Genomic DNA, 23,243 nt, shown 5'->3' on the forward strand with positions numbered 1-23,243 from the left:
TCATTTTCTAATCTCTTGTCTAATTAGGGGAGCCACAGACATTTACATTAAAATTCAAGAGAGCTGAAGACTATCCTATTGACCTCTACTACCTTATGGACCTGTCTTACTCAATGAAAGATGATTTAGAGAATGTAAAAAGTCTCGGAACAGATCTGATGAACGAAATGAGGAGGATTACTTCCGACTTCAGAATTGGTAGGAATGTTGGGAACATTGATCATTTTCATTTATGAAGTCTTGGCAATTCTCAAAGGTGGTTTTATATTTTCTTCTTTTGTCCCTCACAATATACTTGTGAGATAAACACGCCAGTTTTTAGTCTTTTCTAAGTGGAAACTGATATTATAGTCACATGTTTAGTAATCCTTCTTGCCACCTTGTTCCTCTGTCACTGGGTGCTACTGTTTGACACAGATTTTACCTCATAGATAATGACTTGCATGCTTGTTTTCACAGGAACTTGTTCATTTATTTTATGGCTTATTTTATTTTGAGATGGAATTTCACTCTTGTTGGCCAGGCTGGAGTGCAATGGCGCGATCTCGACTCACTGCAACCTTCACCTCCTGAAGTGATTATCCTGCTGCAACCTCCCGATTAATTGGGATTACAGGCGTCTGCCACCACGCCCAGCTAATTTTTTGTATTTTTAGTAGAGATAGGGTTTCACCATGTTGGTCTGGCTGGTCTTGAACTCCTGACCTCAGGTAATCCACCTGTCTTGACCTCCCAGAGTAGTAGGATTACAGGCGTGAGCCACAGCACCTGGGCCTTACGACTTATTTTATAAACATGTGTTGAGTACCCAGATTTTATCTAATTACTAATTAGTATGACTGCACCTGCCTGTATAGCCTGATGTCACCTTAGATCTGGATTTTTCATGTGATGATGATCCGCTTTCCAAACTTTATTTTTCTCATTTCATGCATCCTCAGCTTGAGGTTTACCTACAGAATAGTAGAAAGATTTGACAGTCATGAGGCCTTTCAAAAATTAGCTCTATTTTAGTGGAAACAAAAAAATAGCACTTGCTTAAAATATTCTTTTATTCAGTAAGCATAATTCAAGGACCATGGTAATAGGAAGCTCCTACCAAATTAGTCTTTTTTAAAATGGCCAGGATTCTAGAATATTCATTTATTCATTTGTTCAACATGCCATTATTGACGGCTGATGTGCCAAGAAAATGAATGTGAGTTGTTTTTAAAGTAGGGAAGCAAAATATAAAGGTTGACTTAGGTCTTAGTCCATTTGCACAGCTGTAAAAAATACCATAAACTAAGTGGCTTATGAAAAACAGAAATTTATTTCTCACAGCTCTGGAGGTGAGAAGTCCAAGATCAAGGCAGATTCAACATCTAATAAAGGTCCTCTTCTGGGTCCATAGATGATACCTTCTTCCCATGTACTCACATAGCAGCAGGGGGACAGCAGCTCTCTGGGGCTTCTTTGATAAGGTCACTGTGGTAGTCTGTTAACATTGCTATAAAGAAATATCTGAGACTGAGTAGTTTATAAAGAAAAGAGATTTAATTGGCTTACTGTCCTGCAGACTGTACAGGAAACATGGCACTAGCATCAGCAAGCTCAGGAAGCTTCCAATCATGGCAGAGGGCAAAGTAGGGAGCAGGTTTCTCACATGGTGGGAGCAGGAGCAAGAGGTAGGGGGAGGTGCCACACAATTTTAAACACCAGATCTCGTGAGAACTCACTCACTATGGTCAGAACAGCACCAAGCCATGAGGGATCTGCCCCTGTGACCCAGATACCGCTCCCCAGGCCGCACCTTCAACATTGGGGATCACATTTCAACGTGAGACTTGGGCGGGGACAAGTACCCAAACTGTATCAGTCACTAATCCCATTCATGAGGGTTCTGCCCCATGATCTAATCACCTCCCAGGGGACCCACTTTCTAGTACCATCATGTTGGGAATTAGGTTTTCAATGTAGGAATTTTGGGGTAATACAGACGTTCAGTCCATAGTCACTTACATGTAGATTAATTTTTTAAAAAATGCAGATCCCTTTCCATCCATCATCCATCCATCCATCCATGTACCATTTTTTTCTTTACAGGATTTGGCTCATTTGTGGAAAAGACTGTGATGCCTTACATTAGCACAACACCAGCTAAGCTCAGGAATCCTTGCACAAGTGAACAGAACTGCACCAGCCCATTTAGCTACAAAAATGTGCTCAGTCTTACTAATAAAGGAGAAGTATTTAATGAACTTGTAGGAAAACAGCGCATATCTGGAAATTTGGATTCTCCAGAAGGTGGTTTTGATGCCATCATGCAAGTTGCAGTTTGTGGAGTAAGTGCATTCATTTCCTATAAGGGGATATTGTTTTATTATGTATGTGAATTTTAAGTGTGATTTTACTATGTTAATAGAAAAATTGACCTTAATTTTCATACATGATTATCTTAGGGAAGTAATTTAAATGATCCCATAAATTGCCTCTATACAAGTGCTTTATAAAAGCATATTTAATCCTTATGCAAACCAGGCAGTTAGTTTATTCATGTAGGCTTTTTTTTTTCTTGGGAGATAGAGTCTCGCTCTGTCGGAATCTTGCTCTGTCGCCAGGTTGGAGTGCAGTGGTGCGATCTCGGCTCACTGCAATCTCTACCTTGCGGGTTCAAGCAGTTCTCCTGCCTCAGCCTCCCAAGTAGCTGGGAATAAAGGTGTGTGCCACCATGCCCAGCTAATTTTTGTATTTTTAGTAGAGAAGGGGTTTCACCATGTTGGCCAGGATGGTCTTGATCTCTTGACCTCGTGATCTGCCCGCCTCGGCCTCCCAAAGTGCTGGGATTACAGGTGTGAGCCACCACACCTGGCCTCATGCAGGTTTTTAAAAGCCAGAATGCTAACCATTTGAAACAGTGGGACAACCTCACTGTACTGTAGCTGGTGGTCTAGATTTTAGAAAAGCCCAGGTGTCCTAACTTTCTGGCTTTGTACCAGAGATGGAATTGATGTTATTATCTGAGGCATCACCAGGAACCTTGGAATTGCTCAAAGGGAGAGTGTCTTGTATCATTTTTCTTTGGTCAGTTTTCTTCTCACTGTCTTTGAAAGATGGATCTTTCTCTTGTGTCTTAGTAATTCAAAAAGAAAGAATTTTTTAAGCCCTAGTTGGTAAGCTATATGAATAGATGTATTTTGAGAAGTGATATGATACTTGTAATTTTAATTGTAAGATCTTCAGTAGCAAGCCCATCCCTGTTGGACCAGTAATTGGCATTTTATGATCCATGTAGCAGCTGTGTACTTTGAGATGACACTTTAATGAAGTGGCTGAGGCTGAAACTAGAAAACATCGTGAGGTCAAGTTTGTCCTGAGTACCTACTGTTGTCTCATTTTTGTTCCATCCAGTGCCCTCATTCTCTAGATGACCTTCTTTGATTTTAGAGGCCTCTTAAATGGTTACTTTTCAGTCAGTTTTTGCCAAGGTGCTAATTGATACTCAAAATAATAAGTGAAGGAATGTGGATAATAATTTTTCTATTGCCATTGATGCTGGCCAATTTACTTAGCTAACTCTCTAGGGTTGTTTTCTTCTCTTTAAGAAGGGATGATAATAGTGTTTACCTCATAGGGCTCTTGTGAAGTTAAAATGCAGCAATTTCCATAAAGTACCAATGAGCATTCAGCAAATACTCATTCCTATATTGTTGTTACTTTTGACTTTTGACTGGAGTGGTTGCAATTTAAGGTTAGTCCCTGTGTTATAGCGGAAGCAAGTAACATTCCAGGTAGTGCTTGGCCTTACACCTCTTTTCTTACTAGCCATTGATTTGTGAACCTGTTAGCAGCTTGTTAGCAGAGCGTTCTCTGGGCTGCCTCCAGCTAGGCCTTAATCTGTGGGATCAAACAAGCTGTAGCACCTTTGGTTGTGGCTATTTTTCTGTGTTGGTCATGCTCATCCATGTCTCTAGATGCAAAAGAGACAGACATTCCACTTTTGGAAAATTGCCAGTGTTAATAAATGTGATTCCCACCTTAAAGGACTTTATAGTCTTATGAAGGTATAAACAGATATATTAAGTAAATTAACTAAAGAAATTAAATTACTTAATTATATAATTTATAATTATAAAATTGCCATAGTGAGAAGAGGATTTTACTGTTACTTTAAGTTCTTTATTGGAAAAGGTCAAGAATAAAGTAAATGAGCAGTTAAACAGTACGGATTGAGGAGTTAGAATGGGTGAAATTATCATTAAACAAGATAATTATTTCTGTCATTAAAAAGGGAAGCCTCATATGGTGGGCTGATAAAGAAGGCGTAGCAGAGATAGGTGGATGGGGACAAGACAGCAGCAGTGGGGTAAGGTAAGGATAGGCTGAGACACATTCATTTATTCAGCAAATGCTCAAGTGCTTAATGCTTGCTAAGCAGTGTGCTGGCACGCTAGCTCCTGGAGATTTGATGATAAGCACAACAACAACAACAAAAAAAAGGCTTTTAAAAAGAACTGAGAGATATGGATGGTCAGGCAGGATATAGTTGTACATGGGACGGAAGCGCTTCATTCAGTGGGCTTTGTGCATTTCTCAGCAAGATAATTAGCATCGTGTAACGAGAAGATACTGAGAAAATACAGAATTAGGTTAAAAATACAATGGTGGCTTGTATGAAAATTAAAGGATTTTTGTTGAATTACTGTGAATAGTGTTTTAAAATTAAAATCCTTTTCTTTTCAAGTCACTGATTGGCTGGAGGAATGTTACCCGGCTGCTGGTGTTTTCCACAGATGCCGGGTTTCACTTTGCTGGAGATGGGAAACTTGGTGGCATTGTTTTACCAAATGATGGACAATGTCACCTGGAAAACAATATGTACACAATGAGCCATTATTATGTAAGTGCTTAGTTCCTTACACAGCAAATTGTTTATGTTGGATTTTAATGTTTAATACTCAGAGTTTATGGGTGACTGGCTTGGGGTTTCTCAGGGTTTGAGGTTTTTGCTATTTTGGTAAGTAGAAGTCCTGATTAAAAAATCTGGAGACAATAGATGCTGCAGAGGATATGGAGAAATAGGAACACTTTTACACTTGGTGGGAGTGTAAATTAGTTCAACCATTGTGGAAGACAGTGTGGTGATTCCTCAAGGATCTAGAAATAGAAATTCCATTTGACCCAGCATTACTGGGTATATACCCAAAGGATTATAAATCATTCTATTATAACAAAGACACATGCACACATGTGTTCATTGTGGCACTGTTTACGGTAGCAAAGACCTGGAACCAACCCAAATGCCCATCAGTGATAGACTGGACAAAGAAAATGTGGCACATATATACCATGGAATACTATGCAGCCATAAAAAAGGATGAATTTATGTTCTTTGTAGGGACATGGATGAATCTGGAAACCATCATTCTCAGCAAGCTGACACAGGAACAGAAAACCAAACACTGCATGTTCTCACTCGTAGGCGGGTGTTAAACAATGAGAACACTAGGACGCAGGGAGGGGAACATCACACACTGGGGTCTGTTGGGGGTGGGGGGTTAGGGGAGGGACAGTCGGGGGCGGGGAGGTTGAGGAGGAATAACATTGGGAGAAATGACTGTTGTAGGTGACGGGGTGATGGATGCAGCAAACCACCATGGTATGTGTGTATCTATGCAACAATCCTGCAAGATCTGCACGTGTACCCCAGAACTTAAAGTGCAATTAAAAAAAAAGAAAGAAAGCACAGGAAAGCTAACATTGCTGTTTGTGAAGATGCAGCTTTGTATTTGCTTCCTTCTGCTCAGACAAGGGCCTCGCTGGGGTGGGAAAGGGATGCCTAGATGCCACTTTCACTCCTTGCCTCAACTCCCCTCCACAGCAGTACTATTTCTTTCTTTTTTTTTTTTTTGAGACGGAGTTTCGCTCTTGATACCCAGGCTGGAGCGCAATGGCGCGATCTCGGCTCACCGCAATCTCCGCCTCCTGGGTTCAGGCAATTCTCCTGCCTCAGCCTCCTGAGTAGCTGGGATTACAGGCACGCGCCACCGTGCCCAGCTAATTTTTTTTTGTATTAGTAGAGACGGGGTTTCACCATGTTGACCAGGATGGTCTCGATCTCTTGACCTCGTGATCCACCCGCCTCGGCCTCCCAAAGTGCTGGGATTACAGGCTTGAGCCACCGCGCCCGGCCCAGCAGTACTATTTCTAAATAAAAAGCACAGTCAGTACTATTTCTAAATAAACAGTTTATCTAGTCTCATACTCTTAGACGATTTTTAAAAGCAGTCACTCGGCCTTTATTGAAAATAAATATTGGCAAATCATTCAAGTTCTAAAAGAAATCCAAATGGTGAATCTTGGTCTTTTCTTAAGTTGTAGATAACAGAATATTTAATTATTCTTTAATCTCATTGTCCTTATATTTAATATACATAGATAATTTTACTATTTAAAATTTTTTGAATATGGAAATTTTTGTTCATACATGAAAGTACAGAGAAGAGGATTAGCAATTCACGTATACACACTACTTCAGCAATTATTTACATTTGATACTGTTATTTAAAAGCAGTCTTATAATCTATATATAAAATCTAGTTATATATATGCAGCTAGATGTAATCCAGCTATATAGAGATTACTTATGTAATCTAGTTATATAAAGCAGTCTTGTAATTGAGTTACGTATAATCTTGCATGTATGACTAGATTGAAAATTGGAATAGGTTGTAAGGGTGTATTTACATACTAAATTTTATTACTTGATTTATTAGGATTATCCTTCTATTGCTCACCTTGTCCAGAAACTCAGTGAAAATAATATTCAGACGATTTTTGCAGTTACTGAAGAATTTCAGCCTGTTTACAAGGTAAATGTGTGAGATAAAAGTAACAAAATTCTAAGTATTTTTTGTTGAGTTGTTAAAGACAAATCATGTTTGAATTGAAATGTGGGAAGATGCCACCAGATAGGCAAACTGGATTTTACAAAAATGGTTTATGTTAATTTTTGATCACATATCATAAAACCGGTTTCTAGGTTTCACCCCTAAAGTTATTTAGGAAATATTTGGGAACTGACCTTTAAAGATAAAAGTTACTCGGTAGATGCTAATTGGTTGAATGAATAGTAGTTGTATTTTACATGTTTTGTCTTTTAATTGCAGGAACTGAAAAACTTGATCCCTAAGTCAGCAGTAGGAACATTATCTGCAAATTCTAGCAATGTAATTCAGTTGATCATTGATGCATACAATGTGAGTACATCTTAAATAAGATCAGTTTTGGACAATACCCTGTTGGGAATACTTTGTTCAAAGAAAGTAAAACTTCGTGCACACTTTGGCAAACTCAAAGGACTACAAAGAAATTTAAATTCTGTATCTGGAGGAAAAGCTTTATACATGTTGTCTTACAGAAGCAGATTCATAGCCTAAACAAAGCAAAAATATGATACAGGCATGTGGGAAATATTTCCAAATATCTGTTTGTTTATCATTAAGGAAGAGATCTTCTTGTTGGAAAGCAATTGTAAAACATGGCTTACATTTAAACTTTTATAGGATTTCTCCAATCTTTTTTCTCCCCAAAATATCTTTTATAGAGTCATCTATTTTGATGAACTATGCTAGAAACTTTTTTCCCCCCAATTCTTCTCTTCTTCAAAGGATATAGTTTTCTATTTCAGGAGGCACACACATTCATATATACATATACCACTAAATCTGTAAAAATGTAAATACACATGTGATTCACCAATTCAAAAGGATTTATAGTGTTCTTTTTCTACCCACAGATGGGAGGATGTTGAATTGAAATTAAAGAGGAATTGGCTTCTCCTTTTTGAGCATAATTCAGTATACTTTAATTATGCCCAGTTAGCCTTAATTAATAATCATTTAAATAATCTGAAGGCAGCTGTAATATTATGGTAACCCTGTGTGCTGCATGCACCACTTTCAGCCCCCGTCCCTCTAACCCTGTGGCAGCTTGAATTTTAAACATTTTAACTTCATGCCATGGGGTACCATAATGCTTTGCAAAGGCCTGATTCGGAGGGGTTTTTACAAAGGTTTTTAAAATTTCACTTGTTCCACAGCTTTTCCATCCTCCCCAGTCTTGGATAATTTTCCTAATTCCTGTCTTTTCAGGGGTGTGAACAAGAGATAGCTTGCCACTGCCCCAGCTCCATTTGCCCTGAATAGTTTTATACTTTCAACAAGCACTGGCTTGAATACCTCCTTCTTGCGGGATTTTGTTTTTCGTTTTTTGGCTGGGCTACAATGGTTCTTTAAGCAAATTTGTTCCCAGACTGCATTGTTGATTGTGTACCCTAGTCCATAGTTAGCTGGAGGGGTAGGACCACAGAAACACCATTTTGCCAATGGGGAAGACAGCATTTATTTATTCCGCATTCTTTTTTTTTTGAGACGGAGTCTCGCTCTGTTGCCCAGGCTGGAGTGCAGCAATCTTGGCTCACTGCAACCTCTGGCTCCTGGGTTCAAGCGATTCTTCTTTCTCAGCCTCCCAAGTAGCTGGGATTACAGGCGCATTCCACCGCACCTGGCTAATTTTGTTTTTTTTTTTGTATTTTAGTAGAGATGGGGTTTCACCGTGTTGCCCAGGCCAGTCTCGAACTCCTGAGCTCAGGTAATCCACCCGCCTCAGCCTCCCAAAGTACTGGGATTACAGGCGTGAGCCACCGTGCCTGGCCTATTCCACATTCTTAAGACTCCTCCTAATTAGTAACAGCCCTCTGTACTGTGTGATCTTGAGTATTTTAACTCAGTGATTAAAACAGGAATACTCTTTTGAATTGTGTATTTTATTTTGAAGATTGGATCTTTATTAATTTAAACCTGTTTCTCTGGCATCTGTGTTTTCTAGTTACTGAGTTGGATTTGGCCTGTAAATATTTTATTGAAATTTCTGAGCAGTTTATCCATTGGTTTTATGCATTCAAGTAGCATTTTGTTGACTTTTCTGTATATAATTAGGCATTCTTTTAGTCCCTTTCCTCAGAAGTCATTTTGGAAAACAGCAAATTATCAGAAGGAGTAACAATAAGTTACAAATCTTACTGCAAGAATGGGGTGAATGGAACAGGGGAAAATGGAAGAAAATGTTCCAATATTTCCATTGGAGATGAGGTACGTTGTATAAAGCATTTTCTGTAGAAAACATTGCTTATTTATAAGCTAATTTAGTTTATACTTTGAGAAATGTTAAGTGAGAAGCTTTTTGAAGTATTTTTAGTAGATTTAAATTCTTAATTGGTTGTTGATCTTTTTTTTCCCTTCAAGGTTCAATTTGAAATTAGCATAACTTCAAATAAATGTCCAAAAAAGGATTCTGACACCTTTAAAATTAGGCCTCTGGGCTTTACGGAGGAAGTAGAGGTTATTCTTCAGTACATCTGTGAATGTGAATGCCAAAGCGAAGGCATCCCCGGAAGTCCCAAGTGTCATGAAGGAAACGGGACGTTTGAGTGTGGCGCGTGCAGGTAAGCTGGTCATTGTCAGATAGTGACAGAAAGGGCTACATTGGTTTAGAGAGTAGAGGCAGGTCATATTTTGGGACATCCAGAGAATATCTCTCTATTTGGAGCAAATATTTTTTCTAACTGTGGTTGCTTATCACAAAATCAGTTTGTTGATCTTATGTGTGATATTTATAGGAAGCTCCTTCCTGCCTTTTCTTCTTAAAGTAATTACTCTTTTAAAATAAAAGCTTTTATAGCCATGAAAGTATATTCAACAAATTGTTAACATAGCATTTCTCTCATGTGAGAGCAATCTGAATTTTCTAGAACAAAATAAGCTTGTGTAAAACATTTATAGAAAAATGTTTTGAAAAAACATCAAACCGATGATGGCGATTTCATCTGGGAAATGGAATTATGAAGCAATAGAAGATGTTTATCTTGTACTACATGTACTTCTGTATTGTTGGAATAATTTTTTTAAAATAATGTGTTGTAAAATAAAGAGAAAATGGCATTTTTAGCATGTAGAATCTAATACTAAGAAAACTAACAAAATTACTTCAGATTGTATTTTCACACTGTGGTTCCTTTTTTTAATTGAAAAATAAGAACTGAGTATACTTTCAATACAGGCTTCTCCGTAAAAGAATAGGAGGAGGGGAGAGTGTTTTAATCCAGTGTCAGCCCCAAATGACTAGGCTTAGAAGGGCTATTGACCATGAAAGAAATGCATGGCTGTAGCTCACTATCAATTTTTCATTGTCTGTGCTAAATAACAATTTAAATGTTAGAATTTTTAAATTTTCCATGTTGTACATATCCTGTTTGAATCATGCCAGGTCCATTTTTAGTAAAATGTCATTTAACCAAAAAGATTATCTTGAAAATACTTTGCCTTTCTTTGCTTGTATTTTGCTAGATACAGAATCAGTGCATTCAGTGTGCGTGAGCATTATGTGTTCTGAAAATACACATAATCCTGAAAAGTCTGCACCTGTAGGATAAATTTATTTTTAAATAGTATATTAGTTATATTTTAAGTTGTATACACAGTGTGTTTTTTTTTTCAGCTTCTGTACACTTTTCTTCAACTTTTATACACTTTTTTTGCATGTGTTGTTTGTATTTCTTTAGGTTAATAGATTGTTGCTTTAAATTTAGAGAGAGTTCACCTAGAATAGGAAATGTAATAGCATACCATTTAAAAACGTAACTAACGTACTCTAAAATTAAGTTTATTTTGCCTTTCTACATGTGTCGTTCATAATTTATTGCTAGATATATTTTTATCTTCACCAAAATTGTTACTTTCCTGAAGAAGTTTTTTTCCTAGACTCTTGCATATATTCTGTAGAACCTGAGTGACTGGGATGTACATGTGCGCCTGTGTGTATTTGTCCTTGCTTGCACATGTGTGTACACTTCACTACACATCTGTGACATGTGGCATGGACACTCCCATCTAATAGATTGGTAGCTCGAAGAGATAATTTTTAAAGTTTTATTTCCGCTCCTAGTATTTCTCTTTTAAATTATTTTTGTTTTGTGTGATTGCAATTGTGGAATCTTTCTTCAGGTGCAACGAGGGGCGTGTAGGTAGACATTGTGAATGCAGCACAGATGAAGTCAACAGTGAAGACATGGACGCTTACTGCAGGAAGGAAAACAGTTCAGAAATCTGCAGTAACAATGGAGAGTGCATCTGTGGACAGTGTGTTTGTAGGAAGAGGGATAATACAAATGAAATTTATTCCGGCAAATTCTGCGAGTGTGATAATTTCAACTGTGATAGATCCAATGGCTTAATTTGTGGAGGTAAGTAAAGGGCTTGAAGTGGTTGTAAGATGTGATCCCATCTAATGCCTCAAAAAAATCTTAAGAGTTTACTTGGTGCATAAGTAAAAAAGGGGTAGCTTGAGGGTCAGCCCTGCCCCTAGGTACACTTTCTCACATGTTGCTTATTGTACTTTTCAGTCAATACTGTGATTGTATATTTTTACCATTATTTTGAGAAATCATATGCTTAATTGCAGGAAATGGTGTTTGCAAGTGTCGTGTGTGTGAGTGCTACCCCAACTACACTGGCAGTGCATGTGACTGTTCTTTGGATACTAGTACTTGCGTAGCTAGCAACGGACAGATCTGCAATGGTCGGGGCATCTGTGAGTGTGGTGTCTGTAAGTGTACAGATCCGAAGTTTCAAGGGCAAACGTGTGAGATGTGTCAGACCTGCCTTGGTGTCTGTGCTGAGCATAAGTAAGTATTTCCTAATTGCTTGAAATAGTTGATACTTCCTCTTGGCTCTCCTAAGCCTGTATTGTTACTAGAACCAGAACAGTGCCAATATTAGATTATAGTATAAATAAAATGCCTGCCATGTGGAAGCCTATTCTTTAATTCCTAAAAGTTCTTTCTCAACAGCTAGTATCTATTACATGGTATGAAGTGTGTCATGTGAGAGTTGTACTATTATTTTGATCTGAATTTGCTAGATAATTTACATGGTAACCTTTATTAAATTGGCATTACCAGTTTCTTAATTACTATCTTTTAACAAAGCTAAGCCAAATTGAAGATTTTTCCTCTTGAAGAATTATTATACTAGTAACATAATATTCAAATTATTACGGTTTTGGCTGAATACGGTGGCTCACACCTGTAATTCCAGCACTTTGGGATGCCAAGGCAGGTGAATCACTTGAGGTGAGGAGTTCGAGACCAGTCTGGCCAACATGGTGAAACCCCATCTCTACTAAAAATACAAAAACTAGCCAGATGTGGTGGCATGCGCCTGTAATCCCAGCTACTTGGGAGGCTGAGGCACAAGAATTCCTTGAACCCAGAAAGCAGAGGTTACAGTGAGCCAAGATCACACCATTGCACAGCCTGGGTGACAGAGTAAGAATCCATCTCAAAAAAAAATTATTATGATTTTTATATTATACATTTATTATGTGATAGGGCTAATTTATTTTACTATCTTTTATTTCTTAATAGGATTTTAATTTGAACTATAATTAGTATTTTATTATGGAAAGTAGCATATTTTTACATAATTTCTCCATCCAGAAATGTAATGTGCCTCTTCATTTGTTCAAATCCTCCTTCGTAGCTGTTTATTCAATTAGGTCACAAGAGTTTAGCATGGAAAATATGTGTAAGTAAATATTTATTGAAATAATAAAATTTAAATGTAATAATTTTTTTTTAACAGAGAATGTGTTCAGTGCAGAGCCTTCAATAAAGGAGAAAAGAAAGACACATGTGCACAGGAATGTTCATATTTTAACATTACCAAGGTAGAAAGTCGGGAAAAATTGCCTCAGCCAGTCCAACCTGATCCTGTGTCCCATTGTAAGGAGAAAGATGTTGATGACTGTTGGTTCTATTTTACATACTCAGTGAATGGAAACAACGAGATTATAGTTCATGTTGTGGAGAATCCAGGTATAAATCTGATGATTTCAAACATTCTTTTCATTTCTTATGTCTTGATTCTGCGTATTTAGGCCTAACATCGAGAAACAGCCTCCAGCTGGAATATTTTAGGTTCAAGTTGGGAAATTTTTCATCTCTTGAAGCCTAAAATAGTATTTAATTAACCATACAAGAAATAAGGAAAAGAGAGTTCCAATTTTAAATTTTCTGAGTGGAGAGTTCGAAGATTAAATGCAATGATCTATGTAAGACACTTAGAATGGTACCTGACACCAGGTGCATAATAAGACTATTTTATGATTGATATTTTAAAATTAGAGCTTGATTTAGTCTTAAATACTGGGAAAGATAATTTGCTAAAGGATGTTAATATGTAAGTGTTGAGTTTGTTTAACTTCTCAGGAGGTGAAACATTTTTTTTTAATCTTAGTTTTCCTAGTAGCTTTTTATAGATCCTTTGGAATTTGCTACTTTAGTGTCCATGTTTTTGTGTGAACATAAGCTTTCATTTCTCTTGGGTGAATTCTAAGAATGGCATTTTGGAGCATATGGTAAGCATATGTTTAACTTTGTAAGAAGCTGCCAGACTCTTTAGAGTCTCGTACTGTTTTGCATTATCAGCTAGGTGTTTTGCAAATATTGTCTCCCAGCCTGTGCCTCCTTACCTTTTTATAAGTGTTTTTTGAATACCACAGATTTCAATTCTGATGAAGTATGGTTTACCAAGTTTTTCTTTTGTGAACTTGCTTTTACATTGTCTGTAAGAACTCCGCCTAACCCAAGATTTTAGAGATTTTTCTCCTGTGTTTTCTTCTAGAAGTTTATTATAGTTTCTGGTTTCACATTTAGATCTGTAACCTATTTTGAGTTAGTCTTAGTGTATGGCAAAAGGGTCAGTTTTTTTTTTTTCATATCAGTGTCTACTTGTTCCAGGGGCATTTGTTGAAAAAAGACTATCCTTTCTCCACCTTTATTGAAAATTAGGTGACCTTACATGTATAGGTCTGTTTCTGACTCTGATTGCTGTTCCATGTATCCGAGTCTGTCCGTTAGCTATACCACATGGTCTTGTAGCTTTATAGCTTGTCCTGAAAGTAGGTAATGTGAGTCTTCCAGCTTCATTCTTTCCAAAAGTGTTTTTGAGACACTTCCCTAGCTCTCTGCCTTCCGTGTAAATTTTAGAATTGGTTTGCCAATTGCTACAGAAGTTCTGCCAGGAATTTGGGTGGGATACCGTTGAGTTTATAGATCCAGTTGGGAAGAATTGACATCTTAACAGTATTAGATTTTGTAATTCATGCACATGGAATATCCCTCCATTTTTTCAGTCTTAAAGATTTCTTTTTATCAGTGTTTAGTAATTCTTTTTTTTTTTTTTTTTTTGAGATGGAGTTTCACTCTTGTTACCCAGGCTGGAGTGCAATGGCGTGATCTTGGCTCACCGCAACCTCCGCCTCCTGGGTTCAGGCAATTCTACTGCCTCAGCCTCCTGAGTAGCTGGGATTACAGGCACACACCACCACGCCCAGCTAATTTTTTGTATTTTTAGTAGAGACGGGGTTTCACCATGTTGACCAGGATGGTCTCTATCTCTTGACCTCGTGATCCACCCGCCTCGGCCTCCCAAAGTGCTAGGATTACAGGCGTGAGCCACCGCGCCTGGCTAGTGTTTAGTAATTCTTAACATGCAGATCTTGCATATATTTTGTTGGACTTATATGTGTAAGTTTTTCACGCTTCTTCATTCTGTAGTAAATGATACTGTTTAAAAATTTCTATTTTCAATACGTAGAAATACATTATATATATAGAAAAATACATGATTTTTGTTCATTGATCATGTATCCTGCAACCTCGTAAACTCACTCGTTCCAAAAGCTGTTTTATAGATTCTTTGGGATAGCGTGCATTCACTGTCTTGGGTGTTTATTCCTGTATGTTTTTTATAAGATACTGCGCAGCTCTTTGTGGTTGTGGCTGGACTCTGTGTGTGTTTGTCCCTTGTGTTCTCCTTACTACCTTCTTATTTTTCAGAGTGTCCTACTGGTCCAGACATCATTCCAATTGTAGCTGGTGTGGTTGCTGGAATTGTTCTTATTGGCCTTGCATTACTGCTAATATGGAAGCTTTTAATGATAATTCATGACCGAAGGGAATTTGCTAAATTTGAAAAGGAGAAAATGAATGCCAAATGGGACACGGTAAGTTACAAAACATCCAAAAACCGAAGTGGCTTATAAAGCAAATGTAATACTCCGAAGACTTACTTATTAACTGTCAGGCTGATTATTAAATTCCTTTTTAAATATTTTAGTCCCCCATAAGTTTCTCATTCAAAGAATTTGCATTTAATGAAAAACAGAAAGCATCCTAAATATATCCCATTGAAACAAAACATTGATTATAAACATGTATATTCTGGTTACTGTGGCCAGTATTTTTATTTCTTTAATAGTTTTGATCCTAAATCTGCCTTTCATCTAATGTGAAATAGAATCCTAAATAATGTTACCTGTGTAGCAGACTATTCAATGGAAAGCTGCTTCTTTCTTTAAAAAAACAAAAAGACAAAGAACCTTCAGTGAAAGCCAGATTCAAAAGGTTATATGCCAAACTTGTCCAACTCGCAGCTTATGGGTCACATGCAGCCCAGGACAGCTTTGAATGTGGCCCCAACACAAATTCGTAAACTTTCTTAGAAATTGTAAGTCTTTTTTTTTTGGTGACTTTTTTTTTTTAAGCTCATCAGCTATCATTAGCATATTTTATGTGTGGCCCAAGACAATGATTCTTCTTCCAAGGTGGCCCAGGGAAGCCAAAAGATTGGACACCCCTGCTATATACTATGTGATTTCATTTAAGGGACATTCTGGAAAAGCAAAACTATATGGGCAAAAATGAGTTGTTGCTAGGGGCTGGAATGAGGGAAAGGGCTGACCACAAAGGGCCGTAAGGAAACTTCCTGGGATGATCTTGATTATGGATGTATTTATGTGTTTGAAAACTCATGGAACTATGTACTTTAAAAAGGTTTATGTTCCTCTATGAAAATTATATCTCAGTAAACATTGGCTTATAAAAATTTTAAAAGCCCCAAGTGACTGAAAGTTTATGTTAGCATTTAGTGCTTTGAAATATGGAGTCAGATGGTGGGGTAGCCAAATGTCAGCCTCTGTGTATTCATCTTTTGATACAAGAAAGCATTGACAATCTTTAGTTTTTTTAAGTTGTAAATGAATTGTAGTTACTTGCACTTAACTACAATTTGCTGGAGTTTTAAAAAATTATCAATTTTTTAAATTATAAATTTCACAAGGGTAGAAATAGAAAAAAATTCCCTTTATAGTGTTTGAACACTATAAATGTCTATTTTTTTCTGATGAAATCATTAGAAACTATTTCTTTTACTTTAGCAAGAAAATCCGATATACAAGAGTCCTATTAATAATTTCAAGAATCCAAACTACGGACGTAAAGCTGGTCTCTAAATTGCCGTTCGTATTTTCTTTCACTTTCTGCCTTTGCATGTTAACTTTTACTTTTTTTACTGCACTGTGTGCCCTTTATCACTATTGCTTTTCTTTTTTGAAGTCTGGCTTTATTTATATCGCTATTGCAGCTTTTCTTTTTGTGTGTTAACTTCGTGTTTAGAAAGACTAAAATAAGTAATGTGATATAGAAACAGCAGCCATGTTGTAGTGAGAAGAAAATGTGATTTGCAATCAGACCTCACGTCAAATCCCAACTCTCCCACTTAGTAAGTAGAACAGCATTGAGCCACTTCACTTCTCTCATCTATCACAGGACGTCAGTATTCTGTATTATATGGGGCAATTGTATTTGGCAGATGCACTCCAGTATATGAAATCAGCTTGTGAGCTCTAATCCTTACAACAATTCTATGCCTAGAATGATAGTATCCTTTTTTCTTTTTCTGTTTTTGGTTTTGTTTTGTTTTTTTCAGACAGAGTCTTGCTCTGTCACCCAGCCTGGGGTACAGTGGTATGATCTCCGCTCACTGCAACCTCCGCTTTCCAGATTCCAGCGATTCTCCTGCCTCAGCCTCCCATGTGTCTGGGATTACTGGTGCCTGCCACCATGCTCAGTTAGTTTTTATATTTTTATTAGAGACAGAGTTTCACAATGTTGCACAGGTTGCCCTAGAACTCCTGACCTCCAGTGATCTGCCCGCCTTGGCCTCCCAAAGTGCTGGAATTACAGGTGTGAGCCACTGTGCCCCCACCAGTATTATCCTTAAATAACAAATTGTTAGAGTAAATTTTAGGGTTGGATAGTGAAAACTGATCATGAACTCCAAACTGCAAAATAGAAAATTAAATGTAAATTGGTATGATATTTGTGTGGTATGCAACTACAATATCATTATTATTGGTTCTCAGAAGATTTGAGATTAATTTCTTGAATATAACTTGAAATTTCATTAAAAGCTGGAAGACCATATTATATATATATTTGTATATTATATATATGTCTGTGTCTGTGTGTGTATGTGAGAATGATTCTAATTTTCAAATGTAAGTTTGAAACTGTTCCTATCTGAATTTTCATGAAATGCTTCCATCATACTTCAATATAATCATGCAAGCTTCTAAAAGTCAGTAATAACCAAGGTTAATTGTGATTAGAACTAAATTCGCCTGACTGGTGATCGGGAACTCTTCTTCCCTTTCCCAGTTGACTGACTGTAATAGGACCTGGAAGATTTCCAATTTTCTCACTGCCTACCTTATTTTGCAGATAAAGACGGTGTTGGTAACACTTACATAAAACTCATTGCGTCTCAGGCATGATTGTAAACACTTAATCTATATTTAATCTTCATAGTGAAAGTTGAAGGAATGATGTTTATACCTGTTTTATATGTGAGGAAACTGAGACACATAAGGGTTATGTAACTTGACCGAATTCACATGGCTAGTTAGTCAGAGAGCTGAGATTTGACCCAGGCAGTTGGGCTCCAGAGTCCATGTTCTTGTCTATGATATTCTACTTGGTAGCAGTTACGTATCTTCAGAAGTCCCTGTTACCTGGTTAGGAAGAGGTAGATCAGTCTTTTATAGAGATTTACAGCGTATTGACAATTTGTTGTTCCTCTGTCAGAGTTAACACTGCCTCTGTTGGCAAACATCGTAGTAGGGAAGTCACTTGAATACATGGAACCCAGTGCTGCAGTTATGCTTTCTGACTGTTGGGAGTGTGCTTACAAACGGATCATGAATAAGAGCCTAAAGTACAAGAATGTTTAATAGTTAAAAGTGATATAGGAAGTACTGATAATATTAGAAATCATTAACTTGTCAGATTTTTATTTCTAAGTAGACCATAAGACTTTTTAAAGTTAAATGTGTTGGCAGAAAATTATATTCAGATTCACATATGGGCAGGGTTGGAACATATTTGTATTAGTCTGTGATGACACATTTTTCTTGTTCTCACTTAGTACTTTACAGAAAGTCATTTTTAGAGGAAAACTGATTAGTCAATGACATTGCCAGGCTTTTTTTTTTTTCTTTTATATTATTTTCTTTAGTTGTAGGTCAAAAATAGTCAAATATTGACAATTTCGTGTGGTTATTTTTCACGGGAGAAAAAAATTTCATACTGAGGTGAAATTTTCATCCTTTCTGTACCTTTAATTGTATTTTGAAGGAAATTATCAATAAATGTTATTTAAACTTAATGTTTATAATGTATATATGGCTAAAATGTTGCTAAAAGAAGCATTTAATGTAATTCAAGAAGCAAAAGTTTGGTAAAAATTTCTCTGCATTATTGAATTCCAGGCAATTTGATTATTTTGAGATATTTTCTCAAGAAAAAGTAGAACTTAACTAAGTAAAATTGAAATAAATTAACAAGCATCAAGAAATTATATCATGGATTGTAAAAAAAAAAATTTCTGATATGGACTGAGGTTTGCCCGTCAATTACATCATCAATATTTTTGAGATAATGGGCAGGCACTAATTACTTTGGCACAAGTAGGAACGTTAAAAAGAACATGTCACATTCTCAGCTTCTAACTAATTGGAGTGGGTTAAAATTGTCCTCATCTGCTGCTATGCAGGTTTAAATGTGGATCCCAAATATCCCACAGTTCTGCATTACATATCTAATACATTATAGAAGCTATTCCAGAGTGAGCACAAAGATGACATTTTACTGAGCACTGAGGGCTTCCTCCATAATATAACCCTGTCCTCTTGATGCGGGTTTTGTTGGGGTTGGGTGGTGTTGCACTCTGAATGATGGAAACTAATCTGAATTATTTTAGTTTACCTCCATTTAAAATGATGCCTAATGCAGATAGTGAGCTTAATTTTACCTCTAACCTTGCATGTTAAACTTTTTGTTTGGATGGACTTTGAAATAATAAATACAAATGTTTGTGTATATGACAAGATAGATTTTTCTCCAAAGGTAAGTTCTTCCACGTAAATTACACTTTGGACTCATCTGTGTAGGGCTTGCTTTCTTTATTATTATTATTATTATTATTATTATTATTATTATTTTGTCCTTCCCTTATAATTCTTGAGTATTAAATACTAGATTTAGCAAATACATTATTTTAAAGAAACTTAATTAGATAATAATTTATTTTCCCAACATATTTGAAGGAATGAATAGCACTTAGCCTCCAATCAGATAGGATATAAATGTGGAGCCTAACTTATTTGTGCTCTGGCTTTTTAAGATGGCAGTAGTTAGAATCCAGTTTTCTGACCCCCATTTTGAAATGTCTGCTGTCACAACTGTATAATGTATTAGCTTCAGTTGGGACTAAAGCTGAGAATTTGATGTGCACAGTTTTGACATACACGTTATGTGCTGTTTGTCTCTGAGGGATCCTGAGTTTCTCCATGTTTCTGAAACAGCCGATCAAGGTGTATATTGAGGAGAGGGGACTGAGGGCTGAGGCATGTTGTCGGGTTCTGATTGGTATCACACAAGCTGCTGAGCTAAAATCACACTGGTTTATTTGGTGTCTTGCAGAAGGCAGCTATGCAAGTGTCTGGCTTTTTCCTTCATCCTGTAGGTGGGATACTACTTTTCCCTCAGTGGTATCCCACCTGCAGGATGAAGTTCAGATTTCACAGCAAGGCTTCTAGGGCCATTCTTCTATTGTCTTCTCATCTCAAATCATATGCCCCCTGACTCTTTTTCCTTTTGTTCTGAGATGGAGTCTTGGGCTGGAGTGCAGTGGCACGATCTCAGCTCACTGTAGTCTCTGCCTCCCGGGTTCAAGCAGTTCTCCTGCCCCAGCCTCCCAAGTAGCTAGGATTACCGGCACCTGCCACCATGCCTGGCTAATTTTTGTATTTTTAGTGGAGATGAGGTTTGACCATGTTGGCCAGGCTGGTCTCAAACTCCTGACCTCTAGTGATCCACCTGCCTTGGCCTCTCAGAGTGCTGAGATTACAGGCATGAGCCAAGGCACCTGTCCTTCCCTAACTAAAAACTGTGAACTGTGTATATTTCTACTTAAAATGTCCCATTCTTTTCCCTACACCTTAACTTTGCATAGATTTCTATGTATCAACCAGTAGTTTATAGTCAATTTCATGATGAAAATATCCTTAATTTTCTCAGATAAAATTAATCATTTTTCTCATACTATTCCCAGATTATGTTCGTAACTGTTGTGTACTATATCAGAGTGCCTTATTTTCATGCCTCTCACCTTGAGGGCAGAAATTGTGGCACCAAAAGGCAGATCCAAATACGTTTGCAAAGAAGTATGAATAAAAATTTAAAAACAAAAATTACTTTTAGATCAAAAACTGCTTTTAGATGCTTTCTATAAATATTTTTTTAATCATCTGCAGTTGTTTCTGTAGTGAGATATAAAACTAAACAACATTTTAAAATCTTAATTTTTGCCTAAAAAAATGTTTCCCTGGTAGTTAACAAGTATTTTTGATACGTACTCACTGAAATTTTCTCTGATAAAGTGTCATTTGGTCACACTTCTCATTTGGCTTTCAAGCCTGCTTTCAATTTATAAGAACAGGAGAAAAAAGAATGCTATAGCAAGTATTTAAATGTAGCACTTAGAATATATAATTTTTAAGGAAAATGGTGATATGGAATTACATGTTTTTTCTGCTTAAAACATCACTGTCAGTATATTTTTGAATCTTGAAAGATCTCTTGCGTTTATGGCTTGGGGTCTGCCTGCTAGGCTTGACTGCAGACCTGTTCACTACATTACAGCATTGCAGTAAGACATTTCACCAATATGATATTGAAAAATAACAGTTTTTTCATAAGGAATGGTAATTATCTAGCATTCTAAGCAAATTTGGCAGTGTGACTTTGTGGGGCTCAATGCCATTCGTGACACAATGACAGCCTTACTTGAGAATTCTCTAAATTGGTAACTTATGTAGGAGAGCCCAGAAGCACACCTCCCTCCCAGCAGTGAAAACCAAGTATTCCCGTTTTGATTAGCAAGCGCCTTCTGTACACAATAAAGGGATAAGAATGAGGCAGTGATGACAGCGGAGCTGATGCTTCCTTAAGGCAGGCACTACAAGCTAGTTCAAAGGAGAAAATCCATGATGACAGCACATTCTGTTTCATGGAGAACTTTCTTAAATCAAGCCACCAGTAGAGGAAGGACTCAATAATGAAATAGCACCAGATAACAGGGGCATCATTTGGTTTGTAAAGCAAAGCTTCCATTTTCCATTTTTATATATAAGCTGCTATTAATGCCTTTGAAACAACTGTGATATCTGGACAGATAAAATAGAAATGACTTCTTAAAATGACTGCAACTTTTAGACTTGATTTATAAAATTATGCTACATGATTTTAGTAGAGTAACTCATAATTTTTCTCACTTTGTTTTTTTTTAGGGTGAAAATCCTATTTATAAGAGTGCTGTGACAACTGTGGTCAATCCGAAGTATGAGGGAAAATGAGTACTACCTGTGCAAATCTCACAACACTGAATGCAAAGTAGCAATTTTCATAGTCACAGTTAGGTAGCTTTAGGGCGATATTGCCATGGTTTTACTCATGTGCAGGTTTTGAAAATGTACAGTATGTAAAATTTTTAAAATTTTTTTTTATTATTTTGAAAATAATGTTGTAATTCATGCCAGGGACTGACAAAAGACTTGAGACAGGATCGTTATTCTTGTCAGCTAAGGTCACGTTGTGCCTTTTGACCTTTTCTTCCTGGACTATTGAAATCAAGCTCTTATTGGATTAAGTGATATTTCTATAGCGATTGAAAGGGCAATAAAGTAATGGGCATGATGAGTGTTTCTGTTAATCGTGTATTAAAACTGATTTTTAGCTTTACAAATATGTCAGATTGCAGTTATCCAGAATCCAAAGTAAATGTCCTGCCAGCTAGTTAAGGATTGTTTTAAATCTATCATTTTGCTATTTGCCTGTTAATCATGACTGATGACGTTTCTGAAAGACAAGTACGTTGAGAGTTGCTGCGTAAAGTAGGTTTGAAATAGTCTATCTGTGAAGGCCATGGGAAAAATTCAGAGACTTAGGAAGGAAAAACCAATAGCTTTAAAACCTGTGTGCCATTTTAAGAGTTACTTAATATTTGGTAACTTTTATGCCTTCCCTTTATGAATTCAAGCCTTAGATAAAAGTACTGAGCAATTTCCTGCTAAAAAGTCCTTGATTTAGCACTATTTACATAAAGGCCATACTTTACAAAGTATTTGCTGAATGGGGACCTTTTGAGTTGAATTTATTTTATTATTTTTATTTTGTTTAATATCGGTGCTTTTTATCACCTAATCTTTTAATGTATTTGTTTGCAAGTTGGGGGTAAGACTTTATCAGTACTTTTGCTTTGACGTTTTAGCTGTAAATTTGCCTTTTTAATGAACATGTGAAGTTGTACCATGGCTTATGCAACCTATCACTTAGCGAGTCTTACTTCGAATTAGTGCCGTAACAGACCACTGTATGTTTACTTCTCACCATTTGAGTTGCCCATCTTGTTTCATACTAGTCATATTCTTGTTTTAAGTGCCTTTAGTTTTAATAGTTCACTTTTTACAATGCTATTTACTGAAGTTATTTATTAAATATGCCTAAAATACTTAAATTGGATGTCTTGACTCTGATGTATTTTGTCAGATTGTGTGCATGAAACTTTTATAGATTAAAGAAGTAGAGGAAAAGCATTTCTGGTTGCTGGGTATTTCACTTAATGAAGCTAAAACATAATTCTTCCAAAAAATATACTAGGGACATGAGGAGAGTGGTATGGTAAAATACAGACTTGAAGACCGTCCTTGGGCTGTCTGTGTAATGGTGGATAGATCTTTATCCC

At 36.8% G+C, this 23,243-nt stretch overlaps 1 protein-coding gene across 4 annotated transcripts in view; it reads left to right on the top strand.

Annotated features, from left to right (window-relative positions):
* Positions 1-23,020, top strand: part of ITGB1 (integrin subunit beta 1) — a 139,689-nt gene extending 116,669 nt beyond the window's left edge. For 2 of the 4 annotated variants that reach the window (XM_064368478.1, XM_021665194.2), the window contains exons 5-17: positions 28-198; positions 2,086-2,324; positions 4,724-4,879; positions 6,756-6,851; positions 7,149-7,238; positions 8,991-9,131; positions 9,285-9,484; positions 11,043-11,281; positions 11,500-11,722; positions 12,681-12,913; positions 14,939-15,105; positions 16,318-16,398; positions 21,790-23,020. In XM_064368478.1, coding sequence (XP_064224548.1) covers positions 28-198; positions 2,086-2,324; positions 4,724-4,879; positions 6,756-6,851; positions 7,149-7,238; positions 8,991-9,131; positions 9,285-9,484; positions 11,043-11,281; positions 11,500-11,722; positions 12,681-12,913; positions 14,939-15,105; positions 16,318-16,392 — 2,030 coding nt within the window. In that variant the 3' untranslated portion in view covers positions 16,393-16,398; positions 21,790-23,020. The remainder of the gene's footprint in view (positions 1-27; positions 199-2,085; positions 2,325-4,723; positions 4,880-6,755; positions 6,852-7,148; positions 7,239-8,990; positions 9,132-9,284; positions 9,485-11,042; positions 11,282-11,499; positions 11,723-12,680; positions 12,914-14,938; positions 15,106-16,317; positions 16,399-21,789) is intronic. The other 2 variants (XM_064368479.1, XM_021665195.2) reach the window with 1 other exon arrangement.
* Positions 23,021-23,243: the final 223 nt, after the last annotated feature.

This window comes from Aotus nancymaae, unplaced genomic scaffold (genome assembly GCF_030222135.1).
Source record: "Aotus nancymaae isolate 86718 unplaced genomic scaffold, 86718_ANA_hifiasm-v0.15.2.pri h1tg000077l, whole genome shotgun sequence".
Lineage (NCBI taxonomy): Eukaryota > Metazoa > Chordata > Mammalia > Primates > Aotidae > Aotus > Aotus nancymaae.